Genomic DNA, 19,795 nt, shown 5'->3' on the forward strand with positions numbered 1-19,795 from the left:
CTGCTGCTCTCCTCTCTTCTGCTCCCCTCTCTTCTGCTCCCCTCTCTGCTGCTCCTCTCTCTTCTGCTCCTCTCTCTTCTGCTCCTCTCTCTTCTGCTCCCTCTCTGCTGCTCCCCTCTCTTCTGCTCCCCTCTCTTCTGCTCCCCTCTCTTCTGCTCCCCTCTCTTCTGCTCCCCTCCCTTCTGCTCCCCTCTCTGCTGCTCCTCTCTCTTCTGCTCCCTCTCTGCTGCTCCCCTCTCTTCTGCTCCCCTCTCTTCTGCTCCCCTCTCTTCTGCTGCCCCCATCTCTGCTGCCCCCATCTCTGCTGCCTCCATCTCTGCTGCCTCCATCTCTGCTGCCCCAATCTCCCCATCTCTGCTGCCTCCATCTCTGCTGCCCCAATCTCCCCATCTCTGCTGCCCCCATCTCTGCTGCCCCCATCTCTGCTGCCCCCATCTCTGCTGCCCCCATCTCTGCTGCCCCCTCTCTGCTGCCCCCTCTCTCTGCTGCCCCCTCTCTCTGCTGCCCCCTCTCTCTGCTGCCCCCTCTCTCTGCTGCCCCCTCTCTCTGCTGCTCCCTCTCTCTGCTGCTCCCTCTCTGCTCCCCTCTCTCTGCTGCTCCCTTTCATTGCTTCCTCTCTCTGCTGCTCCCTCTCTGCTGCTTCCATCGTTCTTGTTCCCATTGCTGATGCTCCCCTTCTGCTGACCACCTACAGTTCTCTCCAAAGCAGGCTGTTGTTGCTTCTGGTGGTCACCTTGCTCCTTGTCTGAGGTCCAATAAGGAAACTATGGCGGGCCCTACCCATCTTGATCATCAGTGTCGATACTTCCAAAATGCAGAAATTAGCCTCTCAGCCTAAGTATGGGCACCAAGTGGGAGGTAAAACAGAAGCTGTGGACACTGAATGTTTATTGCTGTTGTATTTCTGACTTTTAATGAGCCTGATGAATTGACTTTTTCTTCCTGCCTTGGTTTCAATGGAGAGTTTCAGGAAGCCTGGGAAACCCAGACTTGTACCGTTAAATTAAAATGGTGGTTGAAATATTGCTGCAAATCAGTAAATTAAATATTCAAATTGCTGGCCCACTTGTCTGGAAGGTGTTACACACACACACCCAAAGGCACCCAAGTTAATGCTGGAAGTGGGTGTATCGGAGCTGGTTTCCAGAGGCACTGTCATTTTCAATGACTTTAACTCCCACCCCTCTCACCTGCATCTAAACCCCCGAGGTCGTCAATCGTAAAATTCCCCCGAGTATCTTGCATTACAGGCACAAAGATAATGGCTGTAAAATGCAGTTGCATTGTGCTCATAGTTTCAGTGCTGCAGGTGGCATTTCAGGTCCAAAATGGTTTCCGGGCTGGTCATGCCGGACACAATTTTGGTTAGAGGGTTAGTGTGGGCCCACCACCACCACCTGCAAGTTCCCTTCCGAATCACACACCATTGCCGTTCCTTCACTGTCACTGGGTCAAAATCCTGGGACTCCATTCCTAACAGCATTATTTGTGGGGAGGGGGGGCATGGGAGTGGGGTGCAGGCAGTACACCTACACCACTTAGACTGCAGTGGTTCAAGAAAGGGCGGCACAGTGGCGCAGTGGTTAGCACCGCAGCCTCACAGCTCCAGCGACCCGGGTTCAATTCTGGGTACTGCCTGTGTGGAGTTTGCAAGTTCTCCCTGTGTCTGCGTGGGTTTCCTCCGGGTGCTCCGGTTTCCTCCCACAGCCAAAAGACTTGCAGGTTGATAGGTAAATTGGCCATTATAATATACTAGGTAGGTGGTAGGGGAATATAGGGACAGGTGAGGATGTGGTAGGAATATAGGATTAGTGTAGGATTAGTATAAATGGGTGGTTAATGGTCGGCACAGACTCGATGGGCTGAAGGGCCTGTTTCAGTGCTGTATCTCTAAACTAAAGCAGCTCACCACCAGCTTCTCAAGGCTAGTTAGGGATGGGTAATAAATGCTGGCCTTGCCAGCAACACACACATCCCATGAATGACTGAAAGAAGGATGTTCAGGGAGCAATTCTCCTACTTCAACCACAGTAACAAATAGTGCGCCAGATATTTGTACTTCACCAAGGAGGTGTTCACCGAAATCTGCCACCTGTTGCAGCCTGAACTGCAGCCTCAGAGCAGGGTGAGGACAGCATTGCCAGTGCCTGTGCAGGTGACCATGGCCAAGAACTATTATGCATTGAGTTTCTTCCAGACTGGAACAGGTGATATTGGCTAACCACTGTTGCATAATGGGAGGTCATTGAGACTCTGTATGCAAAGAGAGCTGAATATATTTCATTCTCTCTTGCCAGAGAGAAGCAGGTAGAACCATAGAAAGTTTACGGCACAGAAAGAGGCCATTTAGCCCATCGTGTCTGTGCCGGCTGAAAAACGTTCCACCTATTCTAATCCCACCTTCCAGCATTTGGTCCGTAGCCCTGCAGATTACGGCACTTGAGGTGCATATCCAGACTTCTTTTGAATGAGTTGAGGGTTTTTGCTTCAACTACCCTTTCAGGCAGTGAGTTCCAGACCCCCACCACCCTCTGGGTGAAAAAACATTTCCTCATCTCCCCTCTAATTTTTTTACCAATCACTTTAAATATATGCTCCCTAGTCACTGACCTCTCTGCTAAGGTGAATAGACCTCTACTCTATCCAGGCCCCTCACAATTTTGTATATTTCAATCAAATCTCCCCTCAGCCTTCTCTGTTCGAGGGAACTTTGGCCCTCACCTGCCCTGGTATTCCTATGCAATGTTACCCCAGTGGCTATAGTGGAAGGCTGCTGCCTTTCAGTGGGGGAGACTGCAAATGTCCTTCCAAGACGACCTCAAGCATCTCTGACTCTAGAAGTCCTAGCTTCAGACTGCACCACCATGGCATAGGTGGCAGCAGTCTGGGATGGCTGGCCGGCAGGCATCAGCACTCTTGGATTGGCAGTGGCGGGAGGGTGAATGCTGCTTTCAGAGAGGGGACAGCAGTTCATGCTCCACAGATCCACTGCCACTCCCATTGGGCAATGCCTCAGCAATCCTAGCAATGTGTTGGAGGGTAGATTGCTGGACTGCTGTGAGACCTTACAAGCCCCTTTGCACACTGGTATCAGGCAGCAGTCTGAGCTTTTGTGACACAAGATGAGAATTCAGTCTGAATTTCCACTGCAGCAGCCAGATGTTGGGTGGCTTCTTGTGCTGCAGTGGAAGTTGATACATCAGACGCTGCCTCATGGTTGGATTTGCAAGTGTTTTCATGGAGTTGACCACCACTTCCACTCTCGAAAGGATGGGCTCCAAGATCTGCACAAAACCCTGTGCAAAATTGATGTCAGATTCCTCCATCCTATTTGACAGTGACCACAGGCTTTCTGGTAGGCCTGCCAATGCACCAAGAATTTCATTGTGTATTCCCATCACAGCCCTTTTCTGGACCATCAAAGTCCTATCTGATTTCTTTGCAACCGAGCACGAGTGCAACCTTGTCATCTGCCCTGGTTGTGTGTCACTCATACCTGGTATCTCACTATGTGCAGATCCTGCCTTTAAGCCAGGCTCTAAAGTACGTGCAGTATCACTATCTGAGCTGGTGGTTGCAAGTGTGAGAGAAAGTTACGGTGTTTCTTCTTCATCAGTGGCTTCTTGCTATTGCAACCCCTCCTCTTCCACACTGCCTGGCCAGGTGGCAGTTCTTGGGTATCTGAAAGGAGAGAGGCACAAGGCTAGGGTTGTGGTGAGAGGAGTAGACATAAAACTAGAGGTGCATGCTTAGACCATCTGCAGCTTGTAAGTCAGAGGAAGTTGTAGGATGAAGGGAAAGTGGGATGTAGGATTAGGTATTTGGATACCACCTTCTGTGGTTTCAGCCTCACTGCTGGCCGTGGCCTCCATCATGGCGAGCATTGTTTCTTCATTGGGGTGTCAGCATGCAACAATACCCCACCAGTTAGATATTGCTGCCACCTTGTCCTGCAAGAGATTGAGTATGGTGCAATATGTTTAGGTGATGTGGCTGCCATGCTTGAATAGCAGGCAGTGTGTGAAAGCTTTGATCTGTGTGTGTGAGGCTTGCAGTCGTGCTAAGTGCGTGTGGGGGGCGGTGAATCATTGAATGTGAAGTATGAGCTGTGGTTGATAGAGGTTGGTGGTAGCTGAGTGATGGAGTTATGGTGCATTAAGCAGTATGTGCTTGTACTGGGGCAGTTGGTGGGATATGGCATTTGAAGATGTGTTCACTGACCTTGGCCACTTGTGTGAGGTCATTGAACTTCTTGCAACACTGCATCCAGTTCCTCATAGCTTGACTCCTGACATTGACTGCCTGAGTTATCTGGTCCCAATGCCTTCTGTGAGTTTGTCTGAAGGCCTCCTGGCCCTTTAGGATAGATGACATCCCGTCTACTCTGCATCTTCTGAATCAAGGCCTCCAGTGCAGTGTCGGAAAATCTTGGAGCCCCTTCTCTGCCCAGTTGTGCCATAAATCAGTGTTCTTCTTGCTCATATTCCCTTCTGCAACCAGTTCCAGCACCTGCTCCAGCCAGAATGATTCTTCCCTTTAAGAAGTGCAGGCTCGCTTTAAATGGTGCTAAACTCTACCGTTTCTGCACCACCTGCTCAGATGTGCAGTCACCCAACAGTGCAATTAATACTGGCTGCAGGCTACAATTATTTAAATGATCAGGCAGCATGAAGTTGGCGTGCAGCCTGTTCCGGAAGCACACCGTGATCCCATTTGTCTGTTTATGGGACTTATCAAATTTTACGGCCAATGTTGTGTTCCACAGAACAGGCAGACAAATAGTGTCATCCGTTATAGGCATACAGACAGTGTTCCACAATACAGGGAAAGAGATAGTGTCCCACAGAACAGGCATGGAAATAGTGATACTCATAATAGGCACAGAGATGGTGTCCCACATAACAGACAGGGAGTTAGTGTCCCACATTACAGGCACAGAGTTAGTGTCCTACATTGGAGACATGAAAGTAGGGTCCACAATATAGGTAGAAAAATAATGATGTGCAATACGGACAGAATTCACGTCCCGCATTACAGACACAGAGATAATGTCCTGTATTACAGACACAGAAGCTGGAATTTTACGTGGTGGCGGAGGCCCTGCCTAGTGGCTTTAAAGTCAGAGACGAGCCCACCTCAGCAGGGCCTGGAAGCCATGCACTGATTTTACGTGGCCTTGGGCGGGACTTCTGTCTCTCTGAGGCAGAAAGTCCTGCCGGTCAATCAGCAGGCCGACAGCTCTTCAGTCCCTGCAGTGCCACCGGGAGTAGTGGCCACTGCAGGGGCTACACCAGCCTGACGAGCAAGAGGGACGCCAGCCCCCGATAAAGGTAACTGGGGTTTCGGGCCTCACCGGGGATAATCGGCTGGGCCCTGGTGAGGGAGGTTGGGGTCGATCAGGAGGGCGGGAGGGGGGAGGTCCTCCAGTGGGGAGAGCTTGTGCTGCTGGGGCACTCTCTGTGGGACACAGAGCGCCCGATCAGGAGGGCCCACCCCCGGACCTGCAAGGAGGCCACCCGGTTTTACTGGGCGGCCTCCTCAGCTGACGAAGTTCCCAGCTGCTGCCGGTAATATACAGCGACGGTAGGCGGAGGCCCTTAAGTGGCAATTAATTGGCTGCTTAAGGGCCCAATTGGCTTGGGGTAGGTGGGCTGTTTGTCATTTCCCACACTGATGGTAAAATGGCAACAGGGCAGGTAGGCGACAGGAATGGCACCCACCCACCCCCCCAGCCTCCCACTCAATTTTACACCCCCCCACCCCCCAACCCCCAACCCCTTCCCCCCTGCTCCACCTCCAGGCTGCTCCTAGGGGTGGGGGGCATAAAATTCTGGCCATAGTTAGTTTATATTACGCATAAAGAGTTGAAATCCTGCATTACTGACACAGATATTACGTGCTGTGTTACAAACAGAGCAGTTATTTCTGTGCCAGTGATGTGGGACATTACCCGGGTGGACTCACTTCTGGTCATTTGGATTTCGATGCGTCTCATCTCACTCTGCATAGCTGCCTCCTGTACTGGATTCTGCCCTGCTCCTACATCCCCTGAATGAGCTGGATAAGTGGGATTAGGTGGAGGCCTAATTTTACAGTTCTCTGCCTTGCTTTCTTCTTTTCTGTGCCTGGTGATCAGTGATTTGCAAACTATGAGGAGGAATGGTGACTATCTCCCTAACTGTCCCACATCAGAGATACACAAGGACAGGAATTCTCAGAGGTCGCATTTGCAGAACAATTTAAAGACACAAAATGACAGCTGATTTCCAGTTACACTGCTTTAATTGTGCAATAATCATCTGTTTCAATTACAGGAGGACATTCCAAACCAACAAACAAGGAAGATCCAGGTACATGAGGATAGTTGCAGCTGAACTTTCAAAGAGAAGCCAAGAGAAAACAGGATATATCTCCATGGTTACATTGGGTAGATTTGATCTCCCAGCAATCATCCATCTGGTCAAATGGAATAAAAATGTTTGAACAATGGGGGAGAGAGAAGCTGGGATTGTTCTCTTTAGAGCAACAAAGGTTATGGGGAGATTTAATTAAGGTATTCAAAATTATAGGTATTTTTGTTGGAGTAGATAGGGAGAAACTGTTTCCACTGGCAGAAAGATCTGTAATCAGAGGACATTTCCTCTAAATTAAAGGTGTTGCTGCTGGAACCTGTATAGGTCCTAACCATACCTGCCTTTTCATGAGGTATGTGAAGCATTTTTTGTTCCAGTTCTAGTCAGGACCCTCCCTCACCTGTTCTTCCAGTACATTGTTGACTGTATCGGTGCTGCTTCCTGCTCTCACCCTGAGCTAGAAAAATTCAACATCGCTCCTGATTTCCTCTGCTCCCTCACCTTCACCCAGTCCACCTCTGACTCTTCCCTTCTCTTCCTCACTTCTCTGCCTCCATTTCTATGGATAAGCTGTCAGCCACTATCTACTATAAGCCCACTGACTTCCACAGCTACCTTAACTACACATGCTCACACCCTGCTTTCTGTAAGGACTCTGTTCCATTCTCCCAGTTTCTCCGTCTCTGTCTCATCTGTTCTGATGATGCTACCTTTCATACCAGCACTTCTGATATGCTTTACTGATTCCTCAGCTGAGGATTCCCCTCCATCATGGACCAGGCCCTTGATTATGTCTGTCCCATTTTCTGCACCTCTGCTCTCATCCCTGCCTCTCCCTCCCAAAACCATGATAGGAACATAGAAACAGAAGGCCCTTTAGCTGCTCGAGCCTGTTCTGCGATTCACTGAGATCATGACTGATCTGTGATCTAACTCCATATACCTGCCTTTACCCCAAAGCCCTCAATACCTTTGGTTAACAAAAATCTATTAAAAATCTATTAATCTCAGATTTAAAATTAACAACTGATCTAGCATCAACTGCCATTTGTGGAAGAGAGTTCCAAACTTCTACCACCCTATGTTTGTAGAAATGTTTCCTAACTTCACTCCAGGTGAAACAGTGATTTACGTGTACTAACCGCTTAGTGGAACACCTCCAGTCAGTCCTCAAGTGTGACCCTGAGCTTCCGGACAGGTGACCTGTCATTTTAATTCTCCACCTTGCTCTCAATCTGACATCTCTGTCCTCCACCTACTGCAGTGTTCAAATGGAGCTCAACACAAGCTCAAGGAACAGCCCTTCATCCTTTGATGAAGCACTTTACAGCCTTCTGGACTTAACACTGAGTTCAACAATTTCAGGCCATAATCTCTGCCAAATTTTGATTCCTTTTCTTTGCATGTTTCGACTTTAATCTTGTTTTCTCTTGTTTTTGTTTTTGGACAGCAGCTGTTCATTATTCTGCCATTCACACCTCCTCTGGACACATCTTTTATCTTTTTACTTGTCCCATTATTACTCCCTTTGGCTCTGCCCCACCGACTCTTTTGTCATTTAATGTCTCCTGTCTTCCACCCTATCACAGAGCTTCCCTTTTGTTCATTTTCCACCCTCCCCCATTTGACCTACTTAAAACCTATTACACTTCTCATTTTTTCCAGTTCTGATGAAGGGTCATGGACCTGAAACATTAACTCTGGGCTGGATTTTACGTTGGGTGGGGGAGTCCCATCCACTGGCCGAAAAGTCGGTGGCGATCCTGCCTCTGCTGGGTCTGGGGATCCAAACCAGATTTTACGCTCCACAGGCCCTTAATTGGTCTTGGGCGGAGCTTCCACCTCCTTAGAGTGATACAGCACTGAAACAGGCCCTTCGGCCCACCAAGTCTGTGCCGACCAACAACCACCCATTTATACTAATCCTACATTAATCCCTTCCACATCCCCACCATTCTCCTACCTACACTAGGGGCAATTTACAATGGCCAATTTACCTATCAACCTGCAAGTCTTTGGCTGTGGGAGGAAACCGGAGCACCCGGCGGAAACCCACGCGGTCACAGGGAGAACTTGCAAACTCTGCACAGGCAGTACCCAGAACTGAACCCGGGTCTCTGGAGCTGTGAGGCTGCGGTGCTAACCACTGCGCTACTGTGCCGCCTTGAGGCAGGAAGCCCCACCTAATGGAGCTGCCGACCAATCAGCGGGATTGCTGGGAGCAGTGGCCACTGCTGGGACTCCACCCAGCTGTAGGAGGAAGATGACAGCCAGCCCTGGAAAAGAGGAAAGTTTTTGGGCCTTGCCGGGGCCAATCGGTTGAGCACCAGCACAGCTGGGGGGGGGGGTTGGTAAGGGGGGCAGGGGACGTGTTGTGCAGAGCAGTTGAGGCTTCGGAGATGGCACTTTGTGCGGCACAGGACGCCCGATCAGGAGGGCCCTCCCCCAGCCCACCAGAAGGCCCCCTACTTTTATCAGGCAGGTTCTTTGAGGCTCAGCTTCCTGCCAGCCAAACGCAAAATCCCCGTAGTGGCAGACAGACGCCCTTAAGTGGCAATTAATTGGCCACTAAAGGGCCTTGATTGGCCTGGGGCGGTGAGCCGTTTCTTGCACCGCCGCCCTGCATAAATTGGCAGCAGAGGTGGGAGCAGGTCGGGAAGGGCCCCCTGAGCCTCCCACTCCATTTTACGCCCACTCTTTTCGGGGGCATAAAATTCTGGCCTCTGTTTCTCTCTCCACAGATGCTGCCAGACCTGCTGAGTATTTCCAGCATTTTCTATTATTATTTCACTCCTGAAGAATCTGGCTGTAATGTTCGTTTATGCCCCCAGTCCTTTTTTTAATTCATTCATGGGATGTGGGCATTACTAGCTAGGACAGCATTTATTGCCCATCCCTAATTGCCCTTGAGAAGGTGGTGGTGAGCTGCATTCTTAAACCGCTGCAGTCCATGTGGGGTAGGTACACCCACAGTGCTGTTAGGAAGGGAGTTCCAGGATTTTGACTCAGCGACAGTGAAAGAATGGTGATATAGTTCCAAGTCAGGATGGTGTATGGTTTGGAGGGGAACATGCAGGTGGTGTTGTTCCCATGCATCTGCTGCCCTTGTCCTTCTAGGTGGTAGAGGTCACGGGTTTGGAAGGTGCTGTCGCAGGAGCCTTGGTGAGTTGCTGCAATGCATCTTGTCTATAGTACACACTGCTGCCACTGTGCGTCAGTGGTGGAGGGAATGAATGTTGAAGGTTGTAGATGGGGTGCCAGTCAAGCAGGCTGCTTTGTCCTGGATGGCGTCGACCTTCCTGAGTGTTGTTGGAGCTGCACCCATCCAGGCAAGTGGAGAGTATTCCATCACACTCCTGACTTGTGCCTTGTAGATGGTGGACAGGCTTTGGGGAGTCAGGAGGTGAGTTACTTGCAGCAGAATTCCCAGTTTCTGACCTGCTCTTGTAGCCACAGCATTTATGTGGCTACTCCAGTTCAGTTTCTGGTCAATGGTGACCCCAGGATGATGATAGTGGGGAATTCAGCGATGGTAATGTCATTGAATATCAAGGGGAAATGGTTAGATTCTCTCTTGTTTGAGATGGTTATTGCCTGGCACTTGTGTGGCATGAATGTTATTTGCCACTTATCAGCCCAAGCCTGGATGTTGTTCAGGTCTTGCTGCATATGGACATGGGCTGCATCAGTATCTGAGGAATTGCAAATGGTGCTGAACATTGTGAAATTATCAGCGAACATCCCCACTTCTGACCTTATGATGGAGGGAAGGTCATTGATGAAGCAGCTGAAGATGGTTGGGCCGAGGACACTACCCTGAGGAACTCCTGCAGTGATGTCTTGGGACCGAGATGATTGACCTCCAACAACCACAACCATCTTCCTTTGTGCTAGTTATGACTCCAACCAGTGGAGAGTTTTCCCCCTGATTCCCATTGACTCCAGTTTAGCTAGGGCTCCTTGATGCCATACTCAGTCAAATATTGCCTTGATGTTAAGGGCAGTCACTCTCAACTCACTTCTGGAGTTCAGCCCTTTAGTCCATGTTTGGACCAAGGCTGTAATGAGGTCAGGAGCTGAGTGGCCCTGGCGTAACCCAAATTGAGCATCACTGAGCAGGTTATTGCTAAACAAGTGCTGCTTGATGGCACTGTCGATCTCCCCTTCCATCACTTTGCTGATGATCGGGAATAGACTGATAGGGTGGAAAGTGGACAGGTGGGATTTGTCCTGCTTTTTGTGCACAGGACATACCTGGGCAATTTTTTCTCCATTGCTGGTTAGATGCCAGTGTTGTAGCTGTACTGAAACAGATGGTAAGGGGCGCGGCAAGTTCTGGAGCATAATTCTTCAGTACTATTGCCGGAATGTTGTTAGGGGCCATAGCTTTTGCAGTATCCAGTGCCTTCAGCTGTTTCTCAGTATCATGTAGAGTGAATTGGATTGGCTGAAGACTGACATCTGTGATGATGGGGACCTCAGGAGGAGGCTGAGTTGGATCATCCACTTGGCACATCTGGCTGAAGATAGATGCAAATGATTCAGCCTTGTCTTTTGCACTGATGTGCTGGGCTCCCCCATTGTTGAAGATGGGGATATTAGTGGAGCCACCTCCTCCTGTTAGTTGTTTAATTGTCCACCAGCATCACAACTGGATGTGGCAGGACTGCAGAGCTTAGATCTGATCCATTGGTTGTGGGATTGCTTAGCTCTGTCTATCGCATGCTGCTTCTGCTGTTTGGCATGCAACTAGTCCTGTAGCTTCACCAGGCTGACACTCATTTTGAGGTACGCCTGGTGCTGCTCCTGGCATGCCCTTCTACAGTCTTCATTGAACCAGGGTTGGTCCCCCAGCTTGATGGTAATGGTAGAGTGGGTATATCCCAAGCCATTAGGTTACAGATTGTGGTTGAATACAATTCTGCAGATGCTGATGGCCCACAGCGCCTCTTGGATGTCCAGTTTTGAGTTGCTAGTTCTGTTCAAACTCCATCTCATTTAGCACGCTGGCAGTGCCATACAACACAATGGTGGGTACCCTCAATGTGAAGACGGGAATTTGTCTCCGCAAGGACTGTGCGGTGATCACTCCTGCCAATACTGTCATGCATCTGCAACAGGTAGCTTGGTGAGGACGAGATCAAGTATGTTTTCCCTTTTGTTGGTTCACTCACAGCCTGCCGCAGACCCAGTCTAGCAGCTGTGTCCTTTAGGACTCGGTCAGCTTGGTCAGTCGTGGTGCTACCAAGCCACTCCTGGTGGTGGATATTGAAGTCCCCTACCCAGAATACATTTTGTGCCCTTGCTACCCTTAGTGCTTCTTCCAGTTGGTGTTCAACATGAAGGAGTACTGATTCATCAGTTGATGCGGGGCAGTAGGTGGTAATCAGCAGGAGGTTTCCTTGCCCATGTTTGACCTGATGGCATGAGACTTCATGGGATCTGGAGTCAATGTTGAGGACTCCCAGGGCATCTCTCTCCTGACTGTATACCACTGTGCCGCCACCTCTGGTGGGTCTGTCCTGCCGGTGGGACAGAACATACCCAGGGATGGTGATTGAGGAGTCGGAGACATTAGATGTAAGGTATGATGCTGTGAGTATGACTATGTCAGGCTGTTGCTTGACTAGTCTGTGGGACAGCTCTCCCAATGTTGGCACAAGCCCCCAGATGTTAGTAAGGAGGACTTTGCAGTGTCGACAGGGCTGGGTTTGCCTTTGTTGTTTCTAGTGCCTAAGTCGATGCCGGGTGATCCGTCCGGTTCTATTCCTTTCCTTAGGCCTTGTGGTGGTTTGATATAACAGTGGCTTGCTAGGCCATTTCAGAGGGCAGTTAAGAATCAACCACATTGCTGTAGGTCTGGAGTCACATGTAGGCCAGACCAGGTAAGGACGGCAGATTTCTTCTCCTAAAGGACATTAGTGAACAAAATGGTTTTTTACAACAATCGACAATGGTTTCATGGTCACCACTAGACTCACTTTTAATTTCAGATCTATAAATTGAATTCAAATTCCACCATCTGCCATGGTGGGATTCAAACCCATGTCCTCAGAGCATCAGCCTGGGGCTCTGGTTTACTAGTCTAGTGACATTACCACCACGCCACTGCCTCCCCCTAGACTCCCCAACTAGGGGAAGTAGTTTCGCTTTCTATTCTATCTGTTCCCTTTAATATCTTGAAAACTTCAATCAAATCATTCACTAATCTTCTAAATTCCAGGGAATACAACCACAGTAGGTGTAATCTCTCTTCTTTATTTAACCCTTGGAGTCCAGGAATCATTCTAGCAAATCTATGCTGCACTGCTTCCAAGGCCAATATATCCTTCCTAAGGTGTGGTGCCCAGAACCGATCACGGTACTTCAAATGTGGTCTAACCAGGGCTTTGTATAGCTGAAGCATGACTTCTAACCCCTTGTATTCTAGTTCTTTAAATATAAGGGCCAGAATTCCATCAGCCTTTTTGGTTATTTTTGTGCCTGTTCAAACCATTTTAATGATCTATGTAGCTTGACCTCCACATCTCTTTGGAGCTCCACTGTTTCTATAGCTTTTCTCCATTCTGTTTTATCCTTTTTAGGTCAAAAGTGGATGACCTCACACTTGACTATATTGAAATCCATTTTTCACAGTTTTACCAATTCACTTAATCTATTAATAAAGCTTTGTAATTTTATGTTTCCATCTCTACTGTTACTATGCCACCTACCTTTGTGTCATTGGCAAATTTGGATATGGGGCTCTCTATCCCGTCATCTGAGTTGTTAATAAATACAGTGTATAGTTGAGCCCCAGCACATATCCCTGTGGGATGCTACTAGTCATTTCCTGTTAATTGGAGTAACTGCCCATTATCCCTGCTCTCTGCCTCCTGCCACTGAGCTAATTTCCTAATCAGGTCAATAACTTCCCCTCAATTCCATGAGCCTCAACTTTAGCTAAGAGCTAAATGGGGATTTTATCAAATGCCGTCTGCATGTCCATAGAAATAGCGGCTACAGACATTCCCTGTCCACTACAAAATAAATATTTTGTATCCGTCTTCACAGTTGAAGACACAAGTTCCAGAAATAGACAGTGACCTAGGGGCTAAAAAGAGTGAGGAAATTAAGGATATTGATATTAGTTGAGAAAAAGTATTGGAGAAACTTGAGCGACGAAAATCTGACAAGTCCCCTGGACCAGATGGCCTACATCCTAGGGTTCTAAAAGAGATAGCTGCAGAGGTAGTGGATGCGCTGGCTATGATTTTCCAGAATTCCTTAGATTCAGGAATGGTCCCGTCAGATTGGAAGTTGGCAAATGTTATGCCGCTTTTTAAGAAAGGAGGTAGAGAGAAAACAGGGAACTACAGGCCAGTTAGCCTAACATCAGTCATTGGGAAGATGCTGGAAACTATTATTAAGGAAGTCTTAACATTGCACTCGGAAAAGCATAGTATGATTAGAACAAGTCAGCATGGTTTTACTAAAGGGAGATCCTGCTTGACAAATTTATTAGAGTTTTTTGAGGATGTAACTAGGAGGGTAGATAAAGGGGAACCAGTAGATGTAGTATACCTGGATTTTCAAAAGGCATTCGATAAGGTGCCACATAAAAGATTAATAGGCAAGATAAGGGCTCATGGTGTTGGGGATAATATATTAGTGTGGATAGAGGATTGGTTAACAGACAGGAAGCAGAGAGTGGGCATAAATGGGGCATTTTCAAGTTGGCAGGCAGTGAATAGTGGGGTACCACAAGGATCAGTGCTGGAGCCTCAACTATTTACACTCTATATTAATGACTTGGATGAAGAGGCAGAGAGTAATGTATCTAAGTTTGCTGATGATACAAAGCTCATTGGAAAGGTAAGCTGCGGGGGGAGTGTAGAGAGGCTGCAAAGAGATATAGACAGATTAAGTGAGTGGGCAACAAGATGGCAAATGGAGAATAATGTAGGGAAGTGTGAAGTTGTTCACTTTGGTCATAAAAGTAGAAAAACAGAATATTTTTAAAAGGTGTTGATGTTCAGAGAGACTTGGGGGTACTCGTACAAGGAACATACAAAGTTAACATGCAGGTGCAGCAGGCTATTAGGAAGGCAAATGGCATCTTGACCTTTATTGTAAGGGGATTGGAGTACAGGAATAAAGAAGTCTTACTAAAATTGTACAGGGCTTTGGTGAGACGGCACCTGGAATACTGTGTGCAGTTTTGGTCTGCACATTTAGGAAAGGATATACTTGCACTGGAGGCAGTGCAGTGAAGATTTACTAAATTGGTCCCTGGGATGAGGGGGTTGTCCTATGATGAGAGGCTGCGTAAATTGGGCCTATACTCTCTGGAGTTTAGAAGAATGAGAGGCGATCGAATTGAGACATACAAGATTCTGAAAGGGTTTGAGATTGCTCCCCCTGGTTGGTGAATCTAGAACACAGGGACACAGTTTCAGGATTAGGGGTCAATCATTCAGGATTGAGAAGAGGAGAAATTACTTCACTCAAAGGGTTGTGAATCCTTAGAATTCTCTACCCCAGAGGGTTGTGGATGCTCCATCATTGAATACATTTAAGGCTGGGATAGATAGATTTTTGGTCTCTCAGGGAATCAAGGGATATGGGGAGCAGGCAGGAAAGTGGAATTGAAGCCCAAGATCAGCCATGATCATATTGAATGGCGGAGCAGGCTCGATGGGCCATATGGTCTACTTCTGCTCCTATTTCTTATGTTCTTGTGCACTTTAGTCAGCTCCGACGTTCCTTCTACGCTGCGTGGGTGCGTGGTTGTGCAGCAATCAGGAATGTGTTGTGCAGGGAACTAACAGACTGCATACAAGCAGTGGTCCCTTTAATATAAGCGCATGTGCGGCTCTGCAGTAATCTTAATGGGACTGCGCAGTCCAACAAATGGGCTGTGCACAGCAAATGGACATTAGAGGGAACATTGGTCACTTCTTCAAAAAATCCAGTCAGGTTCAACAGGTATGACTTATCCTGTATAAATCCATGCTGTATCTCTGTGATCAGCTGAAAACTTTCAAGATGTTCAGTCACACTATGCTTAATTATTGACTCTAGCAATTTGCTGACAATAGATGTTAGTCTCACTGGCCTATAGTTACCTGTTTTCTGCTTCCCGCCCACTTCTTGAATGGAGGTTTTATATATATTTGTTTGTTGACCGTTTGCTGTTCATTGTACCTCCCCCATTTGCCAGGATCTGTGCTTTTTTGTGTTCTTGTATGCTTTTTTCCTTTAGTTTTATGTCTTTAGTCATTCATGAATTATTCTTTGGCGCTTGCCCCTTAGGGATACTCCATGGTGACTGTACTTTTAATAGCAGGGTGTAGTCGTACACCACAGAGACTGTACCATTAAGATCAGGGTGTAGTCTTGCGCCACAGAGACTGTACGTTTAATATCAGACTGTAGTCATACACCAAAGAAACTGTACCTTTAATATCAGGCTGTAGTCCTACACCACAGAGACTGTACCTTTAATATCAGACTGTAGTCTTACACCACAGAGACTGTACCTTTAATATCAGACTGTAGTCTTACACCACAGAGACTGTGCCCTTAATATCAGGCTGTAGTCCTACGCCACAGAGACTACCTTTAATATCAGACTGTAGTCTTACACCACAGAGATTGTACCTTAAAAATCAGACTGTAGTCTGACACCACAGAGACTTTACCTTTAATATCAGACTGTAGTCTTACAAGACATTATAGAGGGTGATGATATTGGCATCGCGCATGTCCTGTGGTACTGCTCCCTCGTCCCAGCACAGGCAAAGCAGTTCGTAGAGTGCTGAGAGTTTGGCAGGCTTAGCACTCTTGATTATTTCAGGGGTAATGCCGTCCTTCCCAGGGGCTTTTCTGCTGGCTAGAGAATCAATGGCATCACTGAGTTCCGATTTTGTTGGCTGTACGTCCAGCTCATCCATGACTGGCAGAGACTGGGCTGCATTGAGGCTGGTCTCACTGACAACATTCTCCCTGGAGTACAGTTCTAGGTAGTGCTCAACCCAGCGGTCCATTTGCTTGCGTTGGTCAGTGATTGTGTCCCCTGATTTAGATTTGAGGGGGGCGATCTTCTTGATGGTTGGCCCAAAAGCTCTCTTAATGCCATCATACGTTCCTCTGATGTTTCCGGTGTCTGAGGCCAGCTGAATATGACTGCATAGGTGTTGCCAGTAGTCATTTGTGCAGCGCCTGGCTGTTCTTTGTGCAGCGCTTCTGGATGTTTTAAGTGCTACGGATGTTAACTCGCTGGGGGCTTTCTTGTAGTTCAGCAGTGCAATGCGCAGCAGAAAGTCTTCGCTCAAGTCGCTTTAAACAGGCTCCAGAAGCTGGCCGAGCGTGTCTACCCTGAGGCACAGTGTGGCTTTCGAGCAGAGAGATCGACCATTGACAGGCTGTTCTCCCTTCATCAGCTACAGGAGAAATGCCGCGAACAACAGATGCCCCTCTATGTTGCTTTCATTGATCTCACCAAAGCCTTTGACCTCGTCAGCAGACGTGGTCTCTTCAGACTACTAGAAAAGATCGGATGTTCACCAAAGCTACTAAGTATCATCACCTCATTCCATGACAATATGAAAGGCACAATTCAGCATAGCGGCGCCTCATCAGACCCCTTTCCTATCCTGAGTGGCCTGAAACAGGGCTGTGTTCTCGCACCTACACTGTTTGGGATTTTCTTCTCCCTGCTGCTCTCACACGCGTTCAAGTCTTCAGAAGAAGGAATTTTCCTCCACACAAGATCAGGTGGCAGGTTGTTCAACCTTGCCCTCCTAAGAGCGAAGACCATAGTACAGAAAGTCCTCATCGGGGAACTCCTCTTTGCTGACGATGCTGCTTTAACATCTCACACTGAAGAGTGTCTGCAGAGCCTCATCGACAGGTGTGCGGCTGCCTGCAATGAATTTGGCCTAACCATCAGCCTCAAGAAAACGAACATCATGGGGCAGGACGTCAGAAATGCTCCATTCATCAATATTGGCGACTACGCTCTGGAAGTGGTTCAAGAATTCACCTACCTAGACTCAACTATCACCAGTAATCTGTCTCTAGATGCAGAAATCAACAAGCACATGGGAAAGGCTTCCACTGCTATGTCCTGACTGGCCAAGAGAGTGTGGGAAAATGGCGCACTGACACGGAACACTAAAGTCCGAGTGTATCAAGCCTGTGTCCTCAGTACCTTGCTCTACGGCAGCGAGGCCTGGACAACGTATGTCAGCCAAGAGCGACGTCTCAATTCATTCCATCTTCGCTGCCTCCGGAGAATCCTTGGCATCAGGTGGCAGGACCGCATCTCCAACACAGAAGTCCTCGAGGTGGCCAACATCCCCAGCTTATACACACTACTGAGTCAGCGGTGCTTGAGATGGCTTGGCCATGTGAGTCGCATGGAAGATGGCAGGATCCCCAAAGACACATTGTACAGCGAGCTCGCCACTGGTATCAGACCTACCGGCTGTCCATGTCTCCGCTTTAAAGACGTCTGCAAACGCGACATGAAGTCCTGTAACATTGATCAAAAGTCGTGGGAGTCAGTTGCCAGCGATTGCCAGAGCTGGCGCGCAGCCGTAAAGGCGGGGCTAAAGTGTGGTGAGTCGAAGAGACTTAGCAGTTGGCAGGAAAAAAGACAGAAGCGCAAGGGGAGAGCCAACTGTGTAACAGCCCCGACAACCAATTTTTTCTGCAGCACCTGTGGAAGAGTCTGTCACTCTAGTATTGGCCTTTATAGCCACTCCAGGCGCTGCTCCACAAACCACTGACCACCTCCAGGCGCTTACCCATTGTCTCCTGAGACAAGGAGGCCGAAGGAGAAGAAGTAGTCTTACACCACAGAGACTGTACCTTTAATATCAGGGTGTAGTCCTACACCACAGAGACTGTACCTTTAATATCAGACTGTAGTCTTACACCACAGAGACTGTACCTTTAATATCTGACTGTAGACTTACACCACAGAGACTGTACCTTTAATATCAGAGTGTTGTCCTACACCATCGAGACTGTATCTTTAATATCAGACTGTAGTCTTACACCACAGAGACTGTATCTTTAATATCGGACTGTAGCCTTACACCACAGAGACTGTATCTTTAATATCAGACTGTTGTCTTACACCACAGAGACTGTGCCTTTAATATCAGACTGTAGTCTTACACCACAGAGACTGTACCTTTACTATCAGGCTGTAGTCCTTTACCACAATGACTGTGTCTTTAATATCAGGATGTAGTTCTGTACCACGGAAACTATACCTTTACTATCAGGGTATGGTCCTATTCCACAATGACCATACCTTTAATTTCACGCTGTAGTTCTATACGAGGGTGACTGTACCTTTAATATCAGTGGTAGTTCTCCTCTGTGGAGATTGTGGGGGTGAATTTCCCCTGGGGCTCTCTGTATTTCTGGTGTTTCTATGGCTTGTGTGTCAAAGTTTAATATCAAGGTTTTGTCCTACACCACAGAGACTGCACAGAGTCTCTGTGGTGTAAGACTACACCCTGATATTAAAGGTACAGTCTCTGTGATGTAGGACTACACCCTGATATTAAAGGTACAGTCTCTGTGGTGTAAGACTACAGTCAGATATTAAAGGTACAGTCTCTGCGGTGTAAGACTACACTCTGATATTAAAGGCACAGTCTCTGTGGTGTAAGACTACACCCTGATATTAAAGATACAGTCTCTGTGGTGTAAGACCATAGTCAGATATTAAAGGTACAGTCTCTGTGGTGTAAGACTACACTCTGATACTAAAGGCACAGTCTCTAGTGTAAGACTACACTCTGATATTAAAGGTACAGTCTCTGTGATGAAAGACTACAGTCTGATACTAAAGGCACAGTCTCTGTAGTGTAAGACTACACTCTGATATTAAAGGTAAAATCTCTGTGGTGTAAGAGTACACCCTGATATTAAAGGTACAGTCTCTGGTGTAAGACTACACCCTGATATTAAAGGTACAGTCTGTGTGGTGTAAGACTACAATCAGATATTAAAGGTACAGTCTCTGTGGTGTAAGACTACACTCTGATATTAAAGGTAAAGTCTCTGTGGTGTAAGACTACACTCTGATATTAAAAGTAAAGTCTCTGTGGTGTAAGACTACACCCTGAATTTAAAGGTACAGTCTCTGTGGTGTAAGACTACAGTCTGATATTAAAGGTACAGTTTCTGTGGTGTAAGACTACACTCTGATATTAAAGGTAAAGTCTCTGTGGTGTAAGACTACACCCTGAATTTAAAGGTACAGACTCTGTGGTGTAAGACTACAGTCTGATATTAAAGGTACAGTCTCTGTGGTGTAAAATTACACCGTGATATTAAATGTACAGTCTCTTTGGTGTAGAACTACACTCTGATATTAAAGATACTGTTTCTGTGGCCGTGGGAGCAATTCCTGGCTAATTTCACTCCCTCTACTGAGT

The 19,795-nt window shown here is 47.6% G+C and overlaps 1 protein-coding gene across 1 annotated transcript in view; it reads left to right on the forward strand.

Moving 5' to 3' along the window:
- mst1 (macrophage stimulating 1) overlaps nucleotides 1-19,795 on the forward strand; it is a 194,409-nt gene that overhangs the window by 102,544 nt on the left and 72,070 nt on the right. Inside the window, exon 12 of the mRNA XM_068051375.1 lies at nucleotides 6,315-6,350. Within this exon, the coding sequence (XP_067907476.1) occupies nucleotides 6,315-6,350 (36 nt within the window). The remainder of the gene's footprint in view (nucleotides 1-6,314; nucleotides 6,351-19,795) is intronic.

Source organism: Heterodontus francisci, chromosome 19 (assembly GCF_036365525.1).
Source record: "Heterodontus francisci isolate sHetFra1 chromosome 19, sHetFra1.hap1, whole genome shotgun sequence".
NCBI lineage: Eukaryota > Metazoa > Chordata > Chondrichthyes > Heterodontiformes > Heterodontidae > Heterodontus > Heterodontus francisci.